The sequence below is a fragment of the Crinia signifera genome, chromosome 19, assembly GCF_055691185.1.
Source record: "Crinia signifera chromosome 19, ASM5569118v1, whole genome shotgun sequence".
NCBI lineage: Eukaryota > Metazoa > Chordata > Amphibia > Anura > Myobatrachidae > Crinia > Crinia signifera.
Genome location: NC_139226.1, coordinates 83,821,656 through 83,848,503, shown reverse-complemented (window position 1 = coordinate 83,848,503; position 26,848 = coordinate 83,821,656). Strand labels below are relative to the sequence as shown.

General features: G+C 47.7%; 1 protein-coding gene across 4 annotated transcripts in view; it reads left to right on the top strand.

Annotated features, from left to right (window-relative positions):
• KIRREL3 (kirre like nephrin family adhesion molecule 3) overlaps positions 1-26,848 on the top strand; it is a 603,038-nt gene that overhangs the window by 514,916 nt on the left and 61,274 nt on the right. For all 4 annotated transcript variants that reach the window (XM_083162831.1, XM_083162830.1, XM_083162832.1 and 1 more), the window contains 2 exons: positions 18,354-18,502; positions 26,007-26,134. In XM_083162831.1, coding sequence (XP_083018957.1) covers positions 18,354-18,502; positions 26,007-26,134 — 277 coding nt within the window. The remainder of the gene's footprint in view (positions 1-18,353; positions 18,503-26,006; positions 26,135-26,848) is intronic.

The window sequence follows — 26,848 nt, the reverse complement described above, 5'->3', positions numbered from 1 at the left end:
CACTGCCTACAGAAAGCCCCCCCTTCCCACCATCAGTCACTGCCTACAGAAAGCCCCCACGCCCCCCCTATCAGTCACTGCCTACAAAAATCTAACAATTCCCCATTTGAGTCACTGCCTACAGAAAGCCCCCACTTCCCCCCATCAGTCACTGCCTACAGAAAGCCCCCACTTTCCCTATCAATCACTGCCTACAGAAAGTCCCCACTTCCCCCCCATCAGTCACTGCCTAAAGAAAGCCCCCATTTCCCCCCATTAGTCACTGCCCACAGAAAACCCCCAATTCTCCCTAACTGTAACTGCCTACAGAAAGTCTAGACTTCCCCCCATCAGCCACTGCCTACTGAAAGCCACCACGTCCCCCATCAGTCACTGCCTAAAGAAAACCCCCACTTCCCCCCATCAGTCACTACCTACAGAAGGTCCCCCACATCCCCCCATCAGCCACTGCCTGCTATATGTACTGGGTTAGAAAATGTATAAACAAATACCAGGGCAATTAGAGAATGTTGCATTTTAAACGTCTGCTTACTACCTTAGGTTAATGCATTTCTTACATAGGAAGGAAATGTGTATTTGGCAATATAAAGATCTGCTTACAGACTATCTAAAAATCAATATCAGGTGGAGAACAATATTTAATTAAAAGACAAGGTAATTTATAAGGGTAATTTATTGTTGGCGGTGCAGGTAAGCCAGATAGAGGCGGTGACGGAGTCCCTTCTGACCTCGCCAAGGAACCGCTGACAGGTACAAAGCCTGCACTGAGCTACAAGTAAATGATGGTGACAGTTGCTGCAGTGCTGTACAAATGAGGGAGGCCCTACAGACACTTACAGATAGAAATGACAGCAGAATATATATATATATATATATATATATATATATATATATATATATATATATATACTAGGTGATTCATCGCGCCCTACGGGCGCTCTTCACACCGTCGTAAGGGGCTGCGCCCCCTTAATTTGTGAACATTTGCATATGAGAAAGATGGTTAGAATTGTATGAAAGATGGCCTGAATTGCAACTTGAGTTATAGGTGAAATGTGTTAAATAGAGAGCATATGATGTGGAAGGGGGTGTGTATTGTTTTGTTTAATTAAAAAGCGGTTACAGAGTAAGATGTACATTGATAGTGTGGATGGTACAGTGACATTTGTGGGTGTGGGGGGGGGGCTGTGTGTGCATGTTGTTTAGGTGTGTGTGTGCAATAGTATAGTAGGGTGTTTCTGAGTCAGCGGCTCCCCACTGGCGGAGGTCACGACACAGGAAAACAGGAGGCTGGGTAGTGATAGGGGTGTGTGGGCATAAGGGGGACTAAAGAGGAGGGTGAGAGATACTGTGCAGCTTCTGCCAGTGGGTGAGGGTCCAGCGTGGCATTACAGGAGTACAGGATGGTGGCCCTTAGTCAGTGTCTCCTCCTACTGGGTGGGAGTTCGGGTGCATGAGAGCAGGAGGCTGGGCTATGAGGCATGATAGGGGCATGTGGGCAAAACAGCGTCAGCAAACTCCCCAGTGGTGGAAGTTACGGTTCAGGAGAGCAGGAAGCTGGGTAGTGATAGGGGTGTGTGAGTATACGGGGGACTAAAGAGGGGCTTAGGGGTGCCGTGAATCAAGGGAGGGGGGGCGCAGGTGTCGGCGAATCGCGGGAGAGGACGGGGGTCCGCAAAGCGTGGAGGGGGCTTGAATTGCGCGAGGGGGGGTTGCGAATCGCGGGAGGGGGGTGCGCGGGGGGTCCGTGAATTGCGGGAGGGGGGGGCACGGGGCGCGATGAATCACCTAGTTGGTTATATATTCTTGTAGAAGGATGGTAGGATGTTGCTGTCATTCAGAATGCATTTACATAAACAGTAATAGTAGCAGTAAAAGGTCTGACTTAAAACACCTAGAGTAAAACAGAACAGGTGTTATATATTATACAAAGAATTGGTTGATAGTGTGTAGGTTGACGTGCACATAGTTCATAGTTGTCACTGGAAAAAAATTGCTACAAGAAAAAATCAACACAGAAAGTTCAACACATGTAAATGTTGACATAAGTGTGGCACTTCATGGGTGTCCATGTCGACACATGAGAATGAATATGAAAACATTCAAAAAAAGAAAAATAAATCTTCAAAAACTCATGTCAATTTTTTTCATTGTCGACCATAGCCGTGCCAGTGTTTTGCATGTGCCATTTAATCCTGGGGTTGCTGTGAATCGCGCGCGGGGGTGGGGGGGTGGAGGGAGGAGGTGAGGGGTGTCCGCGAATCGGGAGGAGGGGTCGTGGGTGGATGCCGTGAATTGCGGGAGGGGGGGGGTCGCGGGGGGGTGGGTGCCGCGAATTGTGGGAGGGGGAGGGCGCGGGGGGTTGCAGTGAATCGCGGGAGGGTGGGTCGCGGGGGCGGGGGGTTGCCGCAATGACAGGAGGGGGGGTCAGGGGTGGGGAATCGCGGTAGAGGGGGTCGTGGGGGGCACCTGCTGCTGCTCCTCTGACCATGGGCTTCCTTCCTTGATTTCGTTGATTGCTGTGACTTTATACTGACCAAGCTCCTTGATAAAGGTCCGCTAATTTGGACCGAAACGTCGGGACACACATGGAAACAGTACAGTTGTGATTTTTGCTGACTTTAAACCATTGGATGAAAAAATAAAAAACCTGGATTGGATTTTATAACAGGAGTGGATATCTTTTTGTTATAAAAAGGCGAGTGCCTGACATCCCCCGCCCACAGTGTGGAGGATACCCCTGAAATATATATATATATATATATATGGTATGCAGTATTTATACTTATGCCTTTATACTGCTGCACTTCTAAGGAGAACTGTAAATGTATGTGCATACATTTCCTCCGTCGCCAGACAGCGACAGTCATTAGATGGCGGTATGGGTGTGCGCAGGTACAGTAGTTAATGTAATGGCATACATGCGTATGACAGTAATGTACAGAAATGGATAAATGCTGCTCATGGATCATGGCACATATTACCCGTGTGATGAAAGGGATCACATTGCCTGTATATGCAGTGCGTTCTGCCTCTTGTAAAGGTTAATCATCATTGCGGAATAGCTGCGAGAGGAACACTTCTCAGCCAGCAACAAGATGAAAGGAACCAAAGTGTTTTTCTAGAGTTGTTACATCATAAACGGAGAAGACGGAGAAGTTAGATGCTGGTAACAAGTGTGAGCATAGGCCGTCAAACACAACAGGGACCCATTACCAGGACCTGGGAGTTTGATGGCAGATATATACTAATAGGACCTTCCATCCTGCTCATTGAGAGCACGTGAAGGCAGAGTTGTAGAAAATAATGTTAAAAAAAATGGAGAAAAAATATTTTGGTATTGTATAGACTCAATGTGCAAAGTCGCAACCCCGCAAATTCACACGTACAGATGTGTTCTCGTACATCTAGCCCCAATGCTCCATGCACGCAAGATGCTTGGCATAGAGCGAGCCGGCAGCTCCTGTTAAAATCTGCTAACTTCGGGTGAAAATAGCAGACCTTGCAGATTAAAATGATATATGGCATGCCTATATTCAGTATTCTGTGCGAGACTGTAGCTCTATCTGCATATGAAATGATGTTACATTTTGTATGCAGATACAGCTGGAGTCGCATCATTTTATTCATCAAGGTCTGCTTGTGCGTCCTTCATGCATAGCGATGTGAATAGGATGCATTTTAAAAAAAAGTTGCTAAAAAAATGATCAGCGCTAATAAGTCACGGCACAGCGCCTTTAGAAAGGCTCTTTTACACGCAAGGAGGGTCGATGTGTATGGATGTATCCGTAACATGAAATGTATCTGTATAATGGTGAACTGCTAGCAGCTCCTATTGTGTCAGCCAAAACAGGTCGGCAGCACACATGTATGGGCCCCGCATGGGCATAGTAGGGTAGAGCAGTGACAGCGGGGATATGGTCTGCTCCACTGCTCCCCTCCTGCAATGTGCGCAGGCTTAGAGGTACTGCATATTATGATACAGAACCGTGGTGTAGCAATGCCACTGCAGTCTAGGCAATGGCTTGGGGGAGCCAGAGCAGTGCAGACGGGTTTTACTGGACCACTAGCATCTGTTAGAGAAGTACAGCTTGTATAGTATTACCCCGAAGAGAGGGATTCGGTGAACGCTTGTTCGCCTGTGAGCAATGAGCGCGCAATGCTAGCAATGAGCATGAAACACCTGGCATCAAGCATGAAACCCCTGGCAACGAGCATGTAAGTTAAAAAATTATAATATATGTATGGGGGGCAGAAACAATTTCGTTAGGTGGGGCATAGAAATTCTACTTCCCCCACTGCATGTATGTAGACAAGTGCTTTGCATACATCCCTGAATTAGCCCCACAGGTGGGGTGAAGGACCTTTGGGTATTTCATGTGCGCTCACTCCTGGCCTTTTGTCCGACTGTTTATGAGATTTGTGGTCTGTTTATTGAGATTTTAAGTGAGGTAGGGATAATTCCTTCTAGGGATGGCCATCGTTGCCATTGCCATCGATGGTTGCCATCGATGGCAAATCGGCAACTGGCCATCGATAGTGCTTAACTATGCAGTGGATGACCATCGATATGGGCCTGTGGGCCAATCAAAACACGGGGGTGGGGCTTTGCGGGTGTCGGGGGACGGAGCTATGCTCCGTGTCCTAGCACTTTGGAAGAAAAAAAAAAGCAAAACATCGTTTTGCTATTCCATCGATGGAGGGAAACCATCTGGTACTCCCCAATCGATGGCAAAAGTATTCGACATCGGCCATGAACCATCGATGATTTCGAATCATCGATGGTCGATGGCCATCCCTAATTCCTTCTACCGGATTCCCTGTCATTATAAGAACCACGCCAGATAGATTGTCCTTTAAGGATGGATCACAGTCAAAAGTTCCCTACAATCCGGTCTAAAGGTGCCCATACACTAGTAAGATTTATCTGCAGATCTGGCTGGTTGGAACAAAAACATGGTTATGGATGAGTGACAGTTTGTCAGTTTTCCAGCATTTCCAAGCAAATGGTCAACTGTCATTTGCTCTCATCCATAACCATGTTTTTGTTCCAACCAGCCAGATCTGAAGATAAATCTGAGTGTGTATGGCCACCTTTCGTCTTGATGGTATCCTCCGACTGCCAACCAACCAAGCCAGATAATCTTCGATAAAGCAGTTTATTTAGCGGATATTTGGATGTGCGCTAGTCCCACTTACAACATATATTGATGCTGCAATAAATGAAAAGCATTCAACCGTGTAATGCCTGACTTTCCTTCCATTATTAACAGGGCTCTGCAATTTAAGATGCATTTAATAGTTTTGCAGAATTAAGCCCGGGAGCGGAGCATTAGAATACCAGGCAGCACATATTTTAGAACACACATGTGCAGCTTTCATTAGGATCTAACAAGTGGAAGGAGATTTCAGATCTGTCCAGGCCCAGGCCTGGCGTCGGCACTGCGGCCCTCATAGGATTGCTGCGCGTGAAGGGTCTCATTTTAGTGATTGATGCCCTCTCTGCTGAGATCTGACACTTCTGAAGTAGTTAAAAGTGCGGCTTGGAAGTTGTGTTCATTTAGCAGTTTCTTTATTAAGGAGCAGCGCTGCATGGTGTAGATGGCGACATTTTCCACCGCGGCCGGTGATAGAAATATGTTCTCAGGCTTCTCATTACCCTACTGCGTCAGGGTGTCTGGGGACCATTGTACGGACACAACCTGCTGTAGTTAGAGTCATTGTTGTTGTGGGCGAATATAGGGCTTGTTTTACAGACTCACAGGGGTAAAAATGGAGGCGGTTTTATAAGGGTTACGTGAGGCAGGGGGATGCGTTTAGCATACCAGCATTCGGGATGCCGGCTTTCATAATACCGACACAGGCATCCTGACTACCACCAGGAGACCAACAACTATGAGGATCCTGGGATGTTGAATGGCGAGTAACCAGTTTTTTTTTTCTTAAATTTTTTGGACTTTTTTATACTTTAATATCCACATGGAAAATGAAAGTGAAAATAAAGTGTAATGAACACAGGGGAAGCAGAGCAATGCATCATGCCCGATGCATGGCAAGCATATGTTCTCCACTAATTGGCGGTCCATGTTGACAGGTGTCATCACACAAAAAAAAACATTAAAACCTTAAGCTGATCCTGCCCATTTCAACATTTTGATAATGTCAACCTTTTGCATGTCAACATTTCTTGTCAATGTCGACCTACTGTAGACGTTTGAATCCACACCCAGCAGGGGGAGGGTAAGTATACTTACCTGCCTTTGTTGGCATTCCCTCCACAAGAATGCAGGCATCGGTACCCTGACCATCAGTCATCCTTAAGAATTCCGGGCAGGGGTAGGATATACACTGAGATCAGCTTAGTACCTCATAGTGTACCTCAAACCTAACCAGTGGCGGATCCAGAGGGGGGCGGCTGCAGCACAGTTCAAAATTCAAATAGGGAGGCATAGTAACTGCCAGTGAGTCAGTCTGGAACAGCAGTTGGCGGCAGTACGTGTGGTTCCCCAGCTGCCACTGGAACTAACCATTTTCAAGCATAGCCTGTAACATATTAATTAGATTGGTTAGGACTTTATCTCTCACAATTTTATCACATACTTTGATAAATATCCCTTCATGTTCATTTACTTTTTGCTATGTACTAAGGAACTTATTCAGGTCCGTTCGCAAAGACCGTTCGGCTGGGTACCAATGTTTTTCTGTCATTTCTGCACATGTGCATAAGCAGCATGCGTTCATCCACTGTGAATAGTCGGAACTCTGGGTGCACACACCAAGGACAGCTGGTGGGGGGCGTAGAGGGGTGTGGGGTGGCGGGAAGTCCATTAGCATATGTGAACACCCAGTGTTTTCCGGCTAATGAGGCCGTGCCTTGGGCGGGCAACTGCCATCACCGGCTGCCCGCCCACTTCCTTCTGAACGTGCACGCATATGTAAGGGTACCTCAGAGAAACCTTACATATGTGTTCACGTTCCACATCATTCGATGGTCGCCGATCCCCTGCATGCTGCGAATGGATGTTTATGAAAAACATCCAGTAACAGCCAGTGCGAAGGAACACGCCTTGCGAATGGTTGGCTGGCGTACCACCATTCACAAGGCGGGGTTAGGTTGACTCGCTAGGATATGCAGGCTTGTACTGGAATATACGGGATTGCCAGGGACGTGCAGTCAGGGGAGGCAGGGGAGGCAGAGCCTCCCCTGTCACAATGATGAAAATAATAAAAAGAAGATATTTATATATCTTCTTTTACTATTTTCATTATTTCTACCTCTCCGGCTGCCTCCCACTGCTGCATGTGAGAGTGGGAGGCAGCGGGAGAGGTGCCTCCCGCTGTTCACATTAAAACACCGGGCAGCGGGGGGCGGGTAGGGGTGGGCAGGGGGCAGGGCGCAGCAATGGGCTGCAAAAGCCCATTGAAAATGAATGGGGAAGCGGCACTTATACTGATGCCGCAATGACAGCGGCACCAGTATAAACGCACGCCCCCAGATGTGATTGGGCCAGCATATCCAGTGCTGGATCCGCTGTCCAATCACACATGCAGCAGCGCGGCCAGCGGGGAGTTCGGCCGGCGCCTGCAGGGAGAAAGCAGAAGATGTCACTCACCCGCCGAGAGGACTGGCCGCCGCCACCGCCGAGGACAGGTGAGTCTGCCGGGTGGTGGGAGGGGAGGGGGGGTCGCATATACCGGCGGCCGCTGCATATGTAGCACCGCCGGGGGTAGGGGGTGCTGGTGAGGTCAGTGCCTCCCCAGGCAATGACCTCACCGCACGTCACTGGGGATTGCATCTGGCTTTATGGGCGGACACATAACCTCTCAGAGTGGGCTCGTTCCGTGTGAAACAAAAACACGCTGGGAATCCTTTTAAATGAGCTGGATGCAAATGCAGAGTATGTAGGTCACTAATTAAATTAATCCATCAGCAGAGAGCAAGGTCGCAGTAAACACTTTGAGCTCATCTTAATATCCTTCAGGCTGGTGTTTCCAACTCCGCAGCGCCAGATACCGGGCACTGCAGCATTTAACCCGTGTCCAGAGACCCGCCATTCCGCAACTGCAATTTATAATCATTTCACAGTTAATGTGCACAAGAAGCCCGACGTAGCCAACAGAGCGGAGAGACGGAGAAGCCTTGAAAGGTGCATGGACCTCACTTAGCTGCTGAACAAAGTCATTTTTCTTGAAAACAAAAGTAGCACATATGGCGTCTGCTTCCCATATGCTCACCCCGGGCCTGGGGTGTCACTGCTATTATTAGGCCAGTGACCTGGGTCTAGAAGCACCGTAGCCCAGGGACCCCAATTAGGTTCAAATGACTTGTGGCTCTGGCACTATCTCAGTGATACTTATTCTTGCTAAACAAGACAAATACATTTAATCTGCCTAATGGTTATTTGTCTGTCATGGCTGATCCATCGCCTGTTGTGCCTCTCTATGGAACCAGCCATGCTCACAATGATTGATTGTCAGCTGTGGAGCCGAGAGTTACATTTTATTGTCTGACTTAGTCCAGTGTCTGCACCTCCTTTGTTTGCTTACCCATATATCATACACCAGAATATCAGATGGGGATCTACAGTACTTCATGGAGGCCTGATTGGTCCACTAACAAGCAGAATGGAGGCCTGCATGGTCCACTCACCACCAGCTTGGAGACCTGCATGGTCCAATATTCACCAGATTGGAGACCTGCTTGGTCCAATCACCACCAGGTTGGAGGCCTGCTTGGTCCACTCGCCACCATATTGGAGGCCTGCTTGGTCCAATTGCCACCAGATTGGAGACCTGTTTGGTCCAATCATCTCCGGATTGGAGGCCTGCTTAGTGCACTCACCCCCAGATTGGAGGCCTGCTTGACCTACTCACCACCAGATTGGACTCCTGCATAGCACACTACCACCAGATTGGAGGCCTGTCTGGTCCACTCCCCACCAGATTTGAGGCCTGAATGGTCCACTCACCACCAGATTGGAGGCCTGCTTCATACATTAGCCACCAGATTGGAGGCCTGTTCGGTCCACTCGCCACGTGGGTTAGATTTGCATACACCCGATTGGATATTGGCTTTATGTACAAGCCGCCATGAATTATACAAATGATGGTCCCCTAACTAGCTAATGGTTTAGGCCAAACCTAATCATTTGCTACAGAGCTGTAACATTTGAATATGGTCATGAAATATACCACCTGGGTGCTGATAAGGGGTTTGTTGCAGTTATCAAGGTCAAGTAGGAGATCAGAGGGGTTCCAGGAACCACTATTCCCAGGCAGCCACCTCACACTGGCGGTTACTGTCTGTAACACAAGTTGGCATTCTATTCCAAGCTTTCATTGATTCTTACAAATAACAGTTGAACAAGCAACAGAAATAAAAGCTGTTATAAAATGCAGTAAACCAGCGACACAGGAAGGAAACATTCCATTATTTACAATGTCTGAATAGCAATTGCTGCAGTAATAGTGGCTCCTTAATCTGCATACCTCACAGAGCATAAACCATAGTGGCGAGGACATGTCTTACTGGGTGTACTTACAGACGGCGCTTCCCCTCTAATGTCAGCAGCCGTTATTACATTGTGTTTATGGAGTTATTAAACGTAGCTTATAAAATGTATGGTGGGGGTTGTAATAATTCTGTGTATTTTCTTCACTGAAGAGGAATCGGCAGCAGCGGAGGTTTCCTTGGTGTTATCACAGCGGCAGGGGGTGCAGCGCACAGCACTGATTACAAAGATGGAACATACGGGGCACTGTTCCCCTGGTAATCTCAGTTCTCTGCTTCACATATGTAATACCCTGGTACTGCAAGAGTTAATACTATTTAGTTTTATCATGCATAGCTAGGGCTATTTCCTGTGCACTGATTGGGAGAAGTTTAGAGATCAGGCAGTGATCACATGCAAGCCTCCTGCAGAGGTGGAAGACAGGAAGTGTAAGTTAGAAAGTAGCAGATTCATTCAGGAGTCACTCAGGAGGAGGATAAGTTAGGAGGAAAAGCTAGGAGAAGGATGCATCTTGACTGGGACCATGGAATGGCTAGCTGTCATTTCCATGGTCCCCAGCTTTGGAAACAGTAGTCATGAGTTGCACCCCTTCTATGGAGAGAGCAGCAGCACATGTGGGTGCTTTTCTGCAGAGAAATAGGAGGAGAATGCAGCCTCATTGAGAGTCCCTCACAGCACATGTGGGGAGTGCTGCCAGTCCCAGCAAGGCACCTGACAGATCGCAGTGTGAGAGCAGCAGTACTCAGAGACCAGTTGAGAGGGTGATGCCCACCTGTAGAAGTGCCCTAGAAGAGTACCAGCTGTGAGTCTCAGGAGAGGACGTATCTGGGTGAGTGGTTGAAGCCACGCGGCATGCTGAGTAGCCCCCCATTGACAAGAGTCCTTTTTATGTATGAGAGAGACAGTAACCTGTGATGTGTAGCACTACTGGTCCCAGGATGCCCTGGTATGAACTGCTGTTCGCCATATTTATGCCACTGCAATTAAGTGATGTGCTGGAGGAGGTGCCTTGATGTAACCGATACGAATAATGTGCTGGAGGAGATGGCGTGATACATGATCTAATGTAACCATTTTGCTTTTTGCTGGAGGAGAGTGTTCATAAGTTATCCCCACTATATCCCTGCTATATGTTCAATAAACTGTTTATTGCTGTTTTATGAGATGGCCTGGCGCCCAATTCTTTCTACACTGCACTGACACCTGTAGTCCACTCCCACAATGCAACTGTAATTAAACTCCTGATTATTCAGGGGACCCCCTGGTACCTGTGCCTTACCCATGACCACTATAGACAGTGACTGCACTTATGCAAACCCCATCTAGTGTCGGTGGGGTTTTACACATACATGGATCCTGCCCTACACACTGCACACGCTTCTACAGGAGACACAAACTCTGCTGATAGCAGTGATTTCATTAGTTATCTGTGTCATAACGCACTCCCTGCACCTATGGTAGTTAAATCCCTGTATAGAACACATGTAACTGTGACAGGGTAGGTGGCCCCTCTCAGCTCTGGGCCCCATAGCAGCTGCACTCCCTGTCCCTATGGTAGCTACACTCTGTATATAACATCTTGTATATAGTCATGCAGCACATGTTCATGTGAAATGATAGCTCCATATCTGCCAACTGTCTCGCTAAACGCAGGAACGTCCCAGTTTTTGGGGACGTTTCCGCGTCCCTCCCGCGGCCGGCAGTGTCCCGCTGCGGGGGGAGGGGGCAGTTGGGAGTCCCCCCCAATCTGACAGAATAGACGCTGTGTGCATGCATGGAAAAGTTGTGAGGTATGTAGCTCCGAGGATGTGCATGGTGGAGTTCTGTTAGCCTCCATATACCGGTGTAGGGCTCTGAGAAGGGCACAGCTCATAACCAGTGAATGCAGTCTATATACTTACAGTAAGGTAATATATCTGCAGACGGATCTGGGACACTGCTCTCCTTAATGAATAAGCACATTGACACCCGGTATTTGAGTACTGTGAGCAGGCTGAGTGATGGGTCCTGTTCCAGTCAGCAGTGATGAGTGAGCGGAGCCAGAGCACCTGGACACAGCAGCACCTGCCCCGTTATAAATGACATTACAGCATCGGAGAGACAGGCATTCTGTTTTCCCTGCAATTAATTTCACATAAAGCATTATTATTTGTGCATTTCATCATGTAATTGTACATCCGATTGTCGGATTCCTCGCAGGAAGTGCGCGGCAGGCATTGCACGAACCACCAGGCATTTTTCAAGATGACACAAAGACAAATTTATTATAATTTGGGCACCGGAGGCAGCTCGAGGTCAAAACAACAATATTTTTAGAAGTAATTAATGGAAAGAATCCTACTTTCATTTATTATAGATGGTGTTTGTAGATGAAGAAAAATGTTTCTTGGTCATACATATTAATAATCGCCTATAGCAGGAAACTGGCCATGCAATATTTTGCAGAGTATTAGAAAGTCCATTGGCGGAGTTGGGGGGGGGGGGGTTACAGGGCTGATTGCATTCTCCCCAGCACTAGCTGCTGTGGTCAGGCGAGATAGATGCATACAGTACTACGCCCGTGGCCTCTATTCTCACCTATAAGCTATAATACCAGAGCCACACAGACCAGATGAGAAAACTAGCCGTGACTCATTACATCTCCTGCTTCCCCAGTAATGATAGAATGTAAGCTCTCACAAGCAGGGCCCTCCTCCCTCATGTGCTGTGCCTTCTCAGACTTAACCCTTTGAGTGCCAATGTTGCTGTGAGAGATCCTCAAAATTTACGATAAAATTGCCAGCATCGCTCACTGTCCTTTTAGTATAAATAAAAACAAATGCAACCAAGTCAATTAATTGAAGTTTAGTTAAATATTGCACCCACAATAAGAATAGTCACTGTGAGCGGCGATGGTATTTTTAACGGATATTTTGAGGATTTTGCAGAGCAACGTTGGCAGTCAAAGGGTTAAGCTACTTTGGTGGCACCAAATTCTATGGTTTCTGCCCCCCTGATAAATGTCAGTGTCCTTTGCTGATGCAGCTATGGTTATGTGCCCTGTACTTGTCCTCTACCTGTAAAGCTGGGTACCCACTATACGATTTGCGGCACCGCCATTATTATTAACGATATTAGTAATGATCTAGCGCAGGGTTCCTCAAACTATTTTGCTCTGGGACCCCATCAGACAATAATAATAATTAAAGGACCCCAGCAAGTTACCAGAAGGTTACCACACACCTGTGGTCAGCAGATGGCACATGCATGGCAGCATTGTGGTGACACAAAATGATGCAAGGATTCTGGAGTAACAGCCAATTCAATGTGATTTTTCATACTGATTGTATCACTGGCTGAGAAATTCATCAGTGTGATGGTCAGCAAAACGGAGTTGCGAGCCCATGCTGAGATGGTCGCGACCCACTTTGGGGTTAGGACCCACAGTTTGAGAACCACTGATCTGGCGCTTAAACGCTGAATTATATAGTTATCATTCAGTGATAGTACCCAGAACCCCACCGGACATGCAGCTGCTGATGATATAGACAGATTTGATGGCATGTTCAGACAACAATAGGGATGGTTAACAATCGGTACATCGTTAACGATATAGTGGATATACACTAAGCCGTATGCGATTAATAATAACAATAGGTGTTATCGTGCATATTGTTTACAATTAGCTTACCTCTGCTCTGCTGCACACCTTGATACCTTGCCTAGTATATACTCACGCTCAGCTACCACAACCTAGACACACAGGGGGCAATTTAGTAATACCCCGTTCTCACTGCCGCAAAAACCCAGGTATTTGCCAGTGAAAGCAGTAATTTCCCCGTGTCTTGTCTCAGTGTGAAAGGGTCAAATTCCACACACTTGTTGCAAGGCAGACCATGGAAAGCAGTGTGAAAGGGGCAGACACGGGAAATTCCCAGGTCTGAGGTGCAGTATGAAGGGAGTCTGTTGAGCTGAGAAGCTCTGTGCCCCGCCAAAAATCCGGCAAGAAAAACCCAAGATTTTGCAGGGGCGGCAATGAGAACGCAGCATTAGATGGTAGTTCTATGTCAGATGGGATGTTGCGATGGGTAACCAATCAGATACTATATATTATCTTGTAGAGGTGCTAAACAAATAAGTAGATTCTGGTTGCCCATAGTAATATCCCATGTGAAATAGAACTCCCATCTTAGTAAATTAGGATAACCGTCGCCCCATCTGAGTTATGATTCTTTCCACCAAAATTACTCGTCACTGCTGTGATTTCCGCGGGTACAGTTTTTGTGCCCGTATAATTGCTTTGTTAACGCCAGAGTTTTAGGCAAAGGAGACTTTGTCTGGTCATCCAGCCACCTAGACCCGACACTAGTCAGTCAGGATGGTACACGTTATATGTAACATCTGTACTGCGCCACATCTCTACCACCGCCATCACGTCTCATCGGGGCCTGACCTTACCGCTGTGCAATGACAAAGACAAATAAGCTGGGATTTTTGGCAGACGGGCCCTTAGCTTCTGGGGAGCTGCCAGCATTACATTTGGTTGGTACATGAATACGTCAGAGTCATTTATAAGCACAAGTCACAATGGCTTATATTGCAACACCTTCCAAAAGGTGCTTACAGTTTAACATCACAACACACAGATGTCTTCATTAAACATTATGAGAGTAGCTGCTAAGTGCTAATCGCCATTAACAAGAGTGCTAATTACACTGCAGCAAGCACAGGAACTTTAACCTGTGCCTTGCTGGCAGAGAGCGCCCTCCTCCCATTGCCAGCCACTAATCATTCTTCGCTTCAGAACAGGAACGGCTGGAGCACAGATGAGTTGGCCACAGTAAACAGATTGTCTGAGGCCAGGAATAAAGTAATGACCAATCATAAATATCCCCCGAACGCACCTGGAGAGATCACACCCCGCAGGTCCCAGAATAAATGCTTCTGTCCTGTATCCCAGCCACAAGAGAGAGTGCCAAGCAACCAGCTCATAACTGTCACTTTTCAAACATGGGGGCATATTTGCTAAGCCCGGTGTAGTGATAAAGTGGCAGGTGATAATGCAGCAGCCAATGAGCTCGTAACTGTCAGGTTTTTCATGAATACACTGTACAGAATTTTATGTGTGTGATGTACAGGGGTCCCTGGGGGGCCTGCACATCCCACACTAGGGTGACCAACTCATCCCTTTAATCCGGGACACATATTAATTACACAGGTTCTGTGGCAGTTTAAAACCAGGTGAAATGGAGTCTTGAGTTGTGGCAGTTTAAAACCAGGCGAAAGCCAGCCACAGAACCCGGATTAAAGGGATTAGCTGGTCACCCTATCCCACACCCTGCACCCAATTTAATTATACTCACCTTTCCATCGGTCCAGCCCTGGCTGCTCTGCTGGGCAAAAGCAGCGGGGACTCCCAACTGCCCCCCTCCCACCCCTACAGAGGTAAAAATAGTTGGAAGGTATGAACTCTCCTCTAGAGCAGGCATTCCCAACCACGGTCCTCAAGGCACACCAACAGTGCAGGTATTAGTGATATCCAGACTTCAGCACAGATGGTTTAATCTGAATCACTCATGTACTAATTAAGTCACCTGTGCTCAAGTCTGGATATCACTAAAACCTGCACTGTTGGTGTGCCTTGAGGACCGTGGTTGGGAAAGCCTGACCTAAACTTTAGGCCAGGGGTGACCAAACCAATCCCCGAGATCTACCACTGGTAGTGAGTAACAATCACATTTCCCAGTCCACCTAGCTGATGCACAGGTGCATTCATTACTAACTGTCACATTCTCCAGACCACCTAGCTCAGGGGTGGCCAAACCGGTCCTCGAGATCTACCAACGGTCCACGTTTTCCAGGTTACCTAGCTGGTGCACAGCTGTATTCATTATTAACTGTAACATTTTAAAACATAATGCATTCATTCCTACTATAGATCCACAGGTTGCCAGGAAAACATGCACCGTTGGTAGATCTTGGGGACAGGTTTGGCCACACCTGACCTAGCTGGTGCACAAGTGCAGTCATTACTGTCACATTCTCCAGACCACCTAGCTGGTGCACAGGTGCAGTCATTACTAACTCTCACGTTTCCCAGATCACCTCCTAGCTCAGGGCTGGGCAACACCGGCCCTCCAGATGTTGATGAACTACACATCCCAGCATGCCTTGCATCAGTTTCAGCATGGCCACATAGCAAAACTAATGCAAAGCATCCTGGGATGTGATCTGGAGGGCCGGTGTTGCCCAGCCCTGTCCTAGCTGGTGCACAGCTGTAATCATTATTAACTGCCACATTTTCAAACATGCTGCATTCATTCCTACTATAGATCCCCATGTGGCCTGAAACACATTAACTACTTCTGTACTTTGGGGGTGATTCTCCCAATGGATCAGCCCACCTGTGTTTTTGTGCAGCCGGAATGCCACCCACATACAGTGATCTGTCAATCAGCCAGCATACAGCCTGTGATCACAAGAACATCGCTGGCTGTGATAGCACCGATGGATCATGCACATGTGCGGCCCTCCAATAATCAACAGGGCTGCGAATTTGCGAATTCAGTCTGAATCGGGCCCTTCATACGGCCCTGCAGAACTCTTGCAGTGCCATATTAATAACGGGTAACTGTAATCATATTCTGACCCACACAGGCACAGCACTGCACAATACATATGATCAGACATTACTAGGTGACATACGATTGCATGGAATTGTTATATAATTCATCTCTGCAATACTCATGCTGTAAGTATTGTGTACAGTATGTACTAATTCATGCCTGTGTGTACATGTAACCACCCCTAGCACCATAGGCAGGCACACTGACGAAGAGACGTGGGGCTGCTCAGCCAGAACCTCATTTCTTCCATTATGTTGTTTCTTTGCCCAGTAGCCGTGTGGCTAATGAATGTTATAATGTACATACATTAAAGATTCAATGTTCTGAGCTAATATCAAACAACATCAGTAGCTAATGAAGGCTCCATAGCTAAATGCACAGACGTAATGGCCTCTATCAGAGTCTACGATTGCTTCTTCTCCGAACGTTTCCCTCTCATTATACCCGCGCAGCTGCTGAAAGCGGGAGAATGGGTCTGGATTCCCCTGGGGAACACTACATCCCTCTGGAGCAGACGGTAATGAGACTCCACAAGTCTCCGCAGCGCAGAGATGGCGGGCCTAGTCCTCTAGAGCGCAGTCACAGAACCCGCACTCCTTTCATTCCCAATATGGGGAATTATTCTCCTTTTAACTCAGAACTCTGGAAATAGTAAGAGACGAAAATGCAGGCCCAGAGCAACGTTCATGGCATCTGTGTAATTAGGGTCTTCCAGCAGGCACAGGCGTCAGACAAGGGGCCCCGTAGCCACATGGCAGATACATTCTCCCTGTCCCAGTGTTTTGCAGTACTGTCAGCTGGTATAATGGCAGGAGCGGGACATACAGTAACCCTGCGGTACAGCTGTGAGTGTTGGGAACATATTCTAGGTCTGTCCTAGTCACCCCAAATGAAATGTGATCTTGGGGTGACCTAGTAAAATCCAATAAAAAAAACAATATGTTCGATGGGCAGAAGTCCACAGCGCATAAACAGCGGACGTGGCAAATTGCCTATTCGCTGTCCTGTAGTCCTAGCAGTGCGAGCGTGGGGTGGCGGCGAGGGGTCGCACCCATGGGAACTCCCAGCATTTCATGGACGTTCCCATGAAAATGCTGGACGTTTCCATGGAAATACACCCGTGATGCGGGGGACAGGCAGCGAATGTCAGCTGCCCGCCCGCTTCCCCTACAGGGCACCCGCAGACCTAAGACATCAGAGAGTTGTCTTTAGATCTGTGAGCCCTGCAGAAATCATTTGGTGGCCGGCGATTATCGTGTGATTTCGCCCCTGCACACAAGAATGCGAATGGAAGTTTATGATTAACATCCATTCGCATGCGTGCGGGGAAATCGATGTGCGAGGGGGGTCGGGAGTTTGTACAGGCGGCGTTTAAATGACATGCAAAGTTGCGAGTTTTGCATCTTTGCGTGTCAACCAGAAGGTCCCAAATGGACCAGGATAGAATACAATTCCCCATATAATAGGTGCTAGTTACATCTTTGCAGTCCGGGTACAGGGCAATGTGCTTATGGACCCCCCTAGAATGTTATACTTCAGTGGCATCTGTGGTACCGGGCATGGCTGAATGCTGGGATATGTGACTTTATATTAGGCTTACAGCATACCATCCGTGACAGGCAGGGTGGATGGGGAACAGTGCTAGAACGCTGGTCACCTAGTGACATAACAGAGCAGCTGTAATGGGAAGGGTGGATGGGGAACCGTGCTAGAACGCTGGTCACCTAGTGACATAACAGAGCAGCTGTAATGGGAAGGGTGGATGAGGAGCGGGGCTAGAGCGCTGGTCACCTAGTGACATAATGGTGCTAGCACACTGGTCACCTAGTGACATAATGGTGCTAGGACGCTGGTCACCTAGTGACAAAACAGAGCAGCCGTGATGGGAAGGGTGGATGAGGAGTGGGGCTAGAACGCTGGTCACCTACTGACATAACAGAGCAGTCGTAATGGGCAGGGTAGATTGGGAATGGTGCTAGAATGCTGGTCACCTAGTGACATAACAAAGCAGCCATGATGGGAAGGGTGGACGGGGAACCGTGCTAGAATGCTGGTCACCTAGTGACATAACGGTGCTAGGACGCTGGTCACCTAGTGACAGAACAGAGCAGCTGTGACGACAAGGGTGGATGAGGAATGGTGCTAGAACGCTGGTCACCTAGTGACATAACAGAGCAGCAGTGAGAGAATTCATCAATGTATCATATCTTCATTATTATCTCCCCATGGTCTCTAGGTGGGCAAAAGGTGGACAACTCCTGAAGGAGGTGACAGAAGAAACCTATGAGACGGTGGTGGATTACTCCTTCTTCACCGAGCCAGTGTCCTGCGAGGTCACCAATACCCTTGGCAGCACCAACATCAGCAGAACAGTGGATGTATACTGTAAGATTCTGACCCTTGGGCACTGTCACTGTACAATCATGTGGGATGAGCAGAGCTCACATCTGTCGTTTATCCCTTGGACATTGTTGAAGGCCTCAGCCCCATAGACCTAATCCACATCTATGTAACTAATTCACATCTATGTAACCTTCTATCTAGGATTCCTCAACCAGGTGTAATATAGTATATTGGCCCTTATTCAGATCTGATTGCAGTACAACTTTGTTTGGAAAATGGGCAAAACCATGTACACTGCAGGTGGGGCAGATATAACGTGCAGAGAGAATTACATTTTAGTGGGGTGTTTTGAAACTGAAATCTAAATTGCAGTGTAAAAATAATACAGCCAGTATTTACCATGCACAGAAACAAAATTACTCACACAAATCTAACTCTCTCTGCACATGTTACATCTGCCCCCCTGCAGTGCACATGGTTTTGCCCATTTACCAAACAAATTTCTACGGCGATCAGATGTGAATAAAGGCCATTATGTTGTGAATAAATCATTGCACATCTTTTTTTTAGTCAATATATTTTATTCAAATGATCTATTGCTTTACAATTTACAATATACAAGTAATTCATGGAAAACAATCATTAAAATTAGACAATGTTATTTAGAATTTTACATAGGACACTGTGACTGTTTAAAATCTCCTATATATTTGGCTACATCTGTCACTCAAAGTGGGCGTCTGTGTCTATAACGCTCTGTTCCTGGACTTTCCTCTTAATGTGTGATTGCCTTCATCTGTGCTGAACACCTTTCTGAGAAATTAACCTGTTTAAAACAGGTGATGGCAATCATACATTAAGGGGAAGTCTAGAAACAGAGCATTGTGTCCCTCCTGGAGAGGGTCATGTTGGGAGGTATGTGACAGAGAACCAGCCCAGTGAGCCCACAGACAGTGCCAGACACCCACTGCCTTCCCATGTTGCCCAGCACTGCTACTCCACAGCCACCAGGTGAGCGCCCCCCTCCCGCGATTTGCGGCAAAACCTCCCCCCCCGCGCGCCCCCCCCCCCTCCCGCGATTCGCGGCAAAAACACCCGCTCCCCCGCGACCCCCCCTACCGCGATTCGCAGCAAAAACACCCCCGCGACCCCCCCTCCCGCGATTCGCTGCAAAAAGAACCCCCCCACGACCCCTCCCGCAATTCGCGGCATAACCACCACCCCGCGACCCCCCCCTCCCGCGAATCGCGGCAAACCATCCCCCGTGACCCCCCCCCGATTCGCGGAAACCCCCCCCCCGCGACCTCCCTCCCGCGATTCGCGGCAAAAAGAACCCCCCCGCGACCCCCCCTTGCACGATTGGCGGCACCCCCCCTTCGACCCCCCTCCCGCGATTCGCGGCACCCCCCCCCCCCCCCGCAATTCGCAGCAGCCCCAGGATTAAATGGCACATGCAAAACACTGACATGGCTATGGTCGACAATGAAAAAGGTTGACATGAGTTTTTGAAGATTTATTTTTAATTTTTTTAATTTTTTCATATTCATTGTCATGTGTCGACATGGACACCAATGAAGTGGCACACTTATGTCAACATTTACATGTGTTGACCTTTCTGTGTTGATTTTTTCTTGTGGCGATTCGCATCACACCCCCCCGCAAGCCCCCCTCCCGCGATTCGCGGCACCGCCCGTGACCCCCCACCTCCCGCAATTCGCGGCAACCCCCCACCGGAACCCCTGTGAACCCCGCCCTCCCGCGATTCGCGGCACCCACCCCCGCGACCCCCCCTCCCGCAATTCGCGGCACCCCCCCCCCCGTGATTCGCGGCAGCTCCAGATTAAAATTGCACATGGAAAACACTGACATGGCTATGGTCGACAATGAAAAAGGTTGACATGAGTTTTTGTCATTTTTTTGTCATTTTTTGAATATTTTCATATTCATTCTCATGTGTCGACATGGACACCAATGAAGTGCCACACTTATGTCAACATTTACATGTGTTCACCTTTCTGTGTTGATTTTTTTCTTGTGGCGATTCGCGTCACACCCCCCGCAACCCCCCCTCCGGCGATTCCCGGCACCCCCCACGCGACCCCCCCCCTCCCGCAATTCGCGGCAACCCCCCACCGGAACCCCCCATGGACCCCGCTCTCCCGCGATTCGCGGCACCCACCCCCCGCAACCCCCCCTCCCGCAAATCGCGGCACCCCCCGCGATTCGCGGCAGCCCCAGGATTAAATGGCACATGCAAAACACTGGCACGGCTATGGTCGACAATGAAAAAGGTTGACATGAGTTTTTGAAGATTTATTTCATTTTTTGAATGTTTTCATATTCATTGTCATGTGTCAACATGGACACCAATGAAGTGGCACACTTATGTCAACATTTACATGTGTTGACCTTTCTGTGTTGATTTTTTCTTGTGGCGATTCGCGTCACACCCCCCCGCAACCCCCCTCCCGTGATTCGCGGCACCCCCCGTGAACCCCCACCTCCCGCAATTCGCGGCAACCCCCCACCGGAACCCCTGTGAACCCCGCCCTCCCGCGATTCGTGGCACCCAACCCCGTGACCTCCCCCTCCCGCAATTCGCGGCACCCCCCGTGATTCGCGGCAGCTCCAGAATTAAATTGCACATGGAAAACACTGACATGGCTATGGTCGACAATGAAAATGGTTGACATGAGTTTTTGAAGTTTTTTTTTTCATTTTTTGAATATTTTCATATTCATTCTCATGTGTCGACATGGACACCAATGAAGTGCCACACTTATGTCAACATTTACATGTGTTGACCTTTCTGTGTTGAATTTTTCTTGTGGCGATTTGCGGCACCCCCCCCCCCGCGATTCGCGGCAGCTCCAGAATTAGATTGCACATGGAAAACACTGACATGGCTATGGTAGACAATGAAAAAGGTTGACATGAGTTTTTGAAGTTTTTTTTTTCATTTTTTGAATGTTTTCATATTCATTCTCATGTGTCGACATGGACACCAATGAAGTGCCACACTTATGTCAACATTTACATGTGTTGACCTTTCTGTGTTGATTTTTTCTTGTGGCGATTCGCGTCACACCCCCCCCCCCCCCCCCCCCCCCGCAACCCCCACTCCCGCGATTCACGGCACACACACACACCCCCGCGATTCTCGGCACCCCACCCCGTGACCCCCCCTCCCGTGATTCACGGCACACCCCCCGCGACCCCCCTTACCATGATTCGCCGCAACCCCCGCCCCCGTAACCCCCCTCCCGCGATTTGCGGCAACCCACCCCGCGACCCCCCTCCCGCGATTCTCTGCAATCCCTCCCCTCCCGCGATTCGCAGCATCCACCCCCCACAACCCCCCCTCCTGCAATTCGCGGCACCCCCCGCGACCCCCCCTCCTGCAATTCGCGTCACCCTCCGCGACCCCCCCTCCCGCGATTCGCGGACACCTAAGTTGCAATACAGGGCATCTTTCATACAATTCTAACCATATTTCTCATATACAAACGTTCACAAATTAAGGGGGCACAGCCCCTTACGACGGTGTGAAGAGCGCCCGTAGGGCGCGATGAATCACCTAGTATAGATAATACAATGTGCCATAAAAACAACTCAAACTTATTTTTTAAGACAAAAAATTATAAATCACACAAGTGTTGCTATAAACGATCCTTTAAATACATGTTCTTTAAATTGTAAACTGCATTACAAATAACTTCATTATTACTTAATAGTTTAAATTATAATTGGTTTGCCTGGGAGTATTTGATACATACAATGCCATACAGTGCGATGCAATGCGATTTTAAATTGTATAAGCTCCCTAATGGGGGCTTACAATGTTATATGCACCCCCATGCCACCCCCACTATGAACGTGAACCGGAAGCGTGTCGAGCGCAGCGAGCCCACGAGGGGTGGCGGTACGCGTCCTACAACCTTTTCATACCCCCACTATCCATGTCGGCATGAAGTTGATCCTATATAGTGTGGCGAGCGCAGCGAGCCACCGAGCCCGAAGCGTGGCGAGCGGACGCGGAATACATGTAAAGTAATACGCGTCCCCTCGTGGGGCTCGCTGCGCTCGCCACGTTTCGGGCTCGGTGGCTCGATGCGCTCGCCATACTATATAAAATCAACTCCACGCAGACGTGGATAGTGGGAGTATTAAAAGGTCGGAGTACGCGTACCGCCACCCCTCGCGGGCTCGATACGCTCGCCACGCTTCAGTTTCACATTCATAGTGGGGTGCATTTAACATTGTAAGCCCCCATTAGGGTGCTTATACAATTTAACATCGTATAGGGGGCTTATACAATTTTTAATCGCATCGCAGTGCATCGGGTGTATGCCATGCGATGCGATTATATGTTGTGCTACCAAATATCGTGGGCGCCGTGCTAGTACACAAGTACCTTGTTATCTCATAATGCCAACACAATTAGCAGTAAATACCAGAAACGAACACACACAATTATGATAACATAAAGCCTATTAACCCATCTTCAACTGTTGGGGGTGGGATTCAATTGGGGGAGAAGGCAACCTCACCCAGACTCGCCCTCTTGTGGTCCAATCTTGTACTACATGTATATTTAATACAAAAAAAGGATTGATTTTGCTGCGCTTCAATAATGGTAATTGTGCATTTATAGTTTAAAATTAAATGGTTTTATTCATCTAAAATTAGATTTAAACAAGCATTTTTATTAGGAACAAATAATTAATATGCAGTTAAAAAGACAAATTAATAAAAACAACAGAAATAAAAATAAAAAGTACTTCTTTACTTTCATGGCGCCAGCATGGCGCCGCGCGTACTTCCGGGTTACGCTCGCCACTAACTAAGTAAAATAAACTAAGTTAACGCCATGCCAACATGGATAGTTCATACCTCCACTATCCATGTTGGCATGGAGTTGATTTTAATTAGCGTGGCGAGCGTAGCGAGCCACCGAGCCCGCAGCGTGGGCGAGCGAAGCCGTGGCGCCGTGAAAGTACAGAAGTACCAAATAAAAATATATACTGGTGCGTGAATTAATAATTATAGTTACCCATGACCTCTGATACTGTTCTTCTTTTGGAAGTCCAATTGTATGCCGATCCTGGTATTTTGATAAGGGCCCTCTTGATACTTAATACACGAGGGTAACAAGATGTCAAGTTGTTTACAGGTGAGGAATCAAGCCTCCGTTGAGATGGTAGTTCACTGTATTACAGCAGCAGGCTGGATATACCTGTCTCCATTGAACCAGTGGAAAAATGGCAGTGGATGTAAATTGTCCAGATGTTGTTAGTGGGGTTAATTACCTCCAATGAGATGGCAGTTTGTGATAAATAACAGCAAGATAGTTGTGTCTGTCTCCCCGCGGCCAATTGGTAGTGGACTGGATGGTGTCCCCACAACGGGGCAGGTGATGTGTTAACCTTTCCGCCAAATGTCTTTCCAGGATGGTAATAAAGGTGATAAGCCAGGTGGTTAGGATATGGGTCACTGGGTGTAAAAGAAGATCAGTCCGCACCTCTCCACCGACGCGTTTCGCTGTATAGCAGACAGCTTTTTTCAAGGTCGCTGCTATACAGCGAAACATGTCGGTGGAGAGGTGCGGACTGATCTTCTTTTACACCCAGTGACCCATATCCTAACAACCTGGCTTATAAAGGAAGACTCCATCCAGCCCACTACCAATTGGCCCCGGGGAGACAGACACAACCATCTTGCTGTTATTTACCACAAACTGACCCCACTAACAATATCTGGACAAGTTACATCCACTGCCATTTTTCCACTGGTTCAAGGGAGACAGGTATATCCAGCCTGCTGCTGTAATACAGTGAACTACCATCTCACTGGAGGCTTGATTCCTCACCAGTAAACAACTTGACATCTTGTTACCCCCATGTATTAAGTATCAAAAGGGCCCTTATCAAAATACCAGGATCGGCATACAATTGGACTTCCAAAAGAATAACAGGATCAGATGTCATGGGTGACTATAATTATTAATTCACGCACCAGTATATATTTTTATTTTTATTTCTGTTGTTTTTATGAATTTGTCTTTTTAACTTCTGCATATTAATTATTTGTTCCTAATAAACATGCTTGTTTAAATCTAATTTTAGATTAATAAAACCATTTAATTTTAATCTATAAATGCACAATTACCATTATTGACGCTCAGCAAAACTCATCCTTCTTTTGTATTCCATATTGCTTAAGGGAGTGATTTCCCTTATTTTATTGCTCCAGCTATTGTGAAAACCAGCTCAATTCTAAATAGCGCCCCTTCTGATATCTGATATCACACCCTTGCTTCCAGTCTTGTACTAGGCTTGCTGATTTTTGGATGCAGCTAATACCCCTTTCACATCGGAAAACGCAGGATTGCACCGAGATTTTAAAACGGTTCAGTCCTGGTGCGACCCTGCATTTTGGTCTGTACACATCCCCTCAGCTAACCGCCAATATTGTCAGTTTCCTGATGTCATGCCAGGGTGGGGTAGAGTGACGGAGAGACCTTGGTTGCATAGGAGGAGGCAGCACTAAAGGTGCATACACACTGTACAATTTTTTTGACCAACTTTTTTGACCATATTCGTTTATTTTGGCCATTCTGAATGAAATTGGTCAAAATGATCTCTCTAATTTGGGACGAACGACGGATGATGATGCGCATACCCACCAGTTGTTCATCAAGGTTGTTCATCAAGGTTGTTCATCAACTGTGCATGCAGCTCAATTTGAATCTCTTTCAAAAAGAGCCTATAAACTGTAGATAGATCTTTCGTCTGTCGTAAATATCTTTCATCATCATCATCTTTCGTCCAGGACACTGCATACCTCCCAACAGTCCCTATTTTAGCGGGACAGTCCCGATTATTAGGGCCTGTCCCACCCACGGGCGGCAGTGTCCCGCGGTGAGGGAGGGCTGTTGGGAGTCCCCCCTGTCGGCTGCTAAGCAACGGGGAATTAACGCTGTGCGCACAGCGTCTATTCCCGCGGGCTGGGGGCATGGCTAGAGGCTCACAGAGCCTCTGGGTCATGCCCCCATAGCGGCAAAATGGGGGCGTGGCCTAGCGGGACAGCCGCGAGTATAGACCACGCCCCTAAATTAGGCCACACCCCAAATTTTATGACGCACCTTCGGCGCGCATCAGCAGTGTCCCTGTGTCCAGGGACAAGAAAGTTATGAGGTATGAGACTTGGTTCAAGGGAAATGTCTTTCAACGAAATTGGTAAAAAAAATTGTACAGTGTGTATGCACCTTCAGAGCTGCGCAACTCCAAACACTGCCTCCTCCTTTAGTGTAAATAGGAAACGCTCGACCCAGTTAACCTGTTCACACTGCAAAGCAATGCGGCAACGAACCGGTAAGATTCCTTCTTCTTTTCCGGGTTATTTTACCATGTACCGGTTTGCAGGACCTGGTAACCCTTTTCACATCACACTCATTACCGTGTCGAACCCACAAGAAACCAACATGAACCCAGTAATTAGATGCGATGTAAAAGAAAAAGCTCCATATTGTGTCTCGTTACCACAGTTGGACCTCGGATGGCTACGGAACCTGAATCCGTTGTTGTGGACCTTGGGGCGGAAGCCACCTTCCATTGCGCGTGGACCGGTAATCCATCACTCACCATTGTCTGGATGAAGCGGGGCTCTGGCGTGGTAGGTGCAAAACATTGAAAGCTGCTTATGGTGTTCTGCGTTACATACCTGTAGGAAACTACAGCGATTGGGATATATCAATGTCTGGCAATGGTTTATGGGAAATGGTCTCCACTTAATTTGCTGTATTTTTTTTTTTTTTTAAATAAATAAAATAGAACAGAACATGCTCAGCGTTCGTGTCGGGAAAACATTTTGATAACAATTATTTTTGTAACACTTCTAAAGTTAATGACAACAGCAGTGTATTTAATTAGAGCACTTCCACCCCACAAAGACACTAATACAAAAATATCTTCATGTTATTTATCTTGGATTTTCAATTAATCTCTCCTGTATTGTGACGGCATAACACGTCGCTAGTGTCCTCACTTTCCTTCAGAGAAACCTTTCAGTTGTGATTGTGGGAGAGGAAGATGCTCCCTACAGAGAGATTAAAATGAAATGCTGCAAAATATAAAGATATATTCTCCCTGCCTCACCTGTGCGCTTCTCTCCACATCACCTGTGCACTTCTCCCTGTCTCACCTGTGCACTTCTCCCTGCCTCACCTGTGCGCTTCTCCCTGTCTCACCTGTGCACTTCTCCCCACCTCACCTGTACGCTTATCCCCATCTCACCTGCACGTTTATCCACATCTCACTTGTATGCTTATCCCCATCTTATCTGTATACTTTTCCCCATCTCACCTGTACACTTTTCCCTGTGTCATAG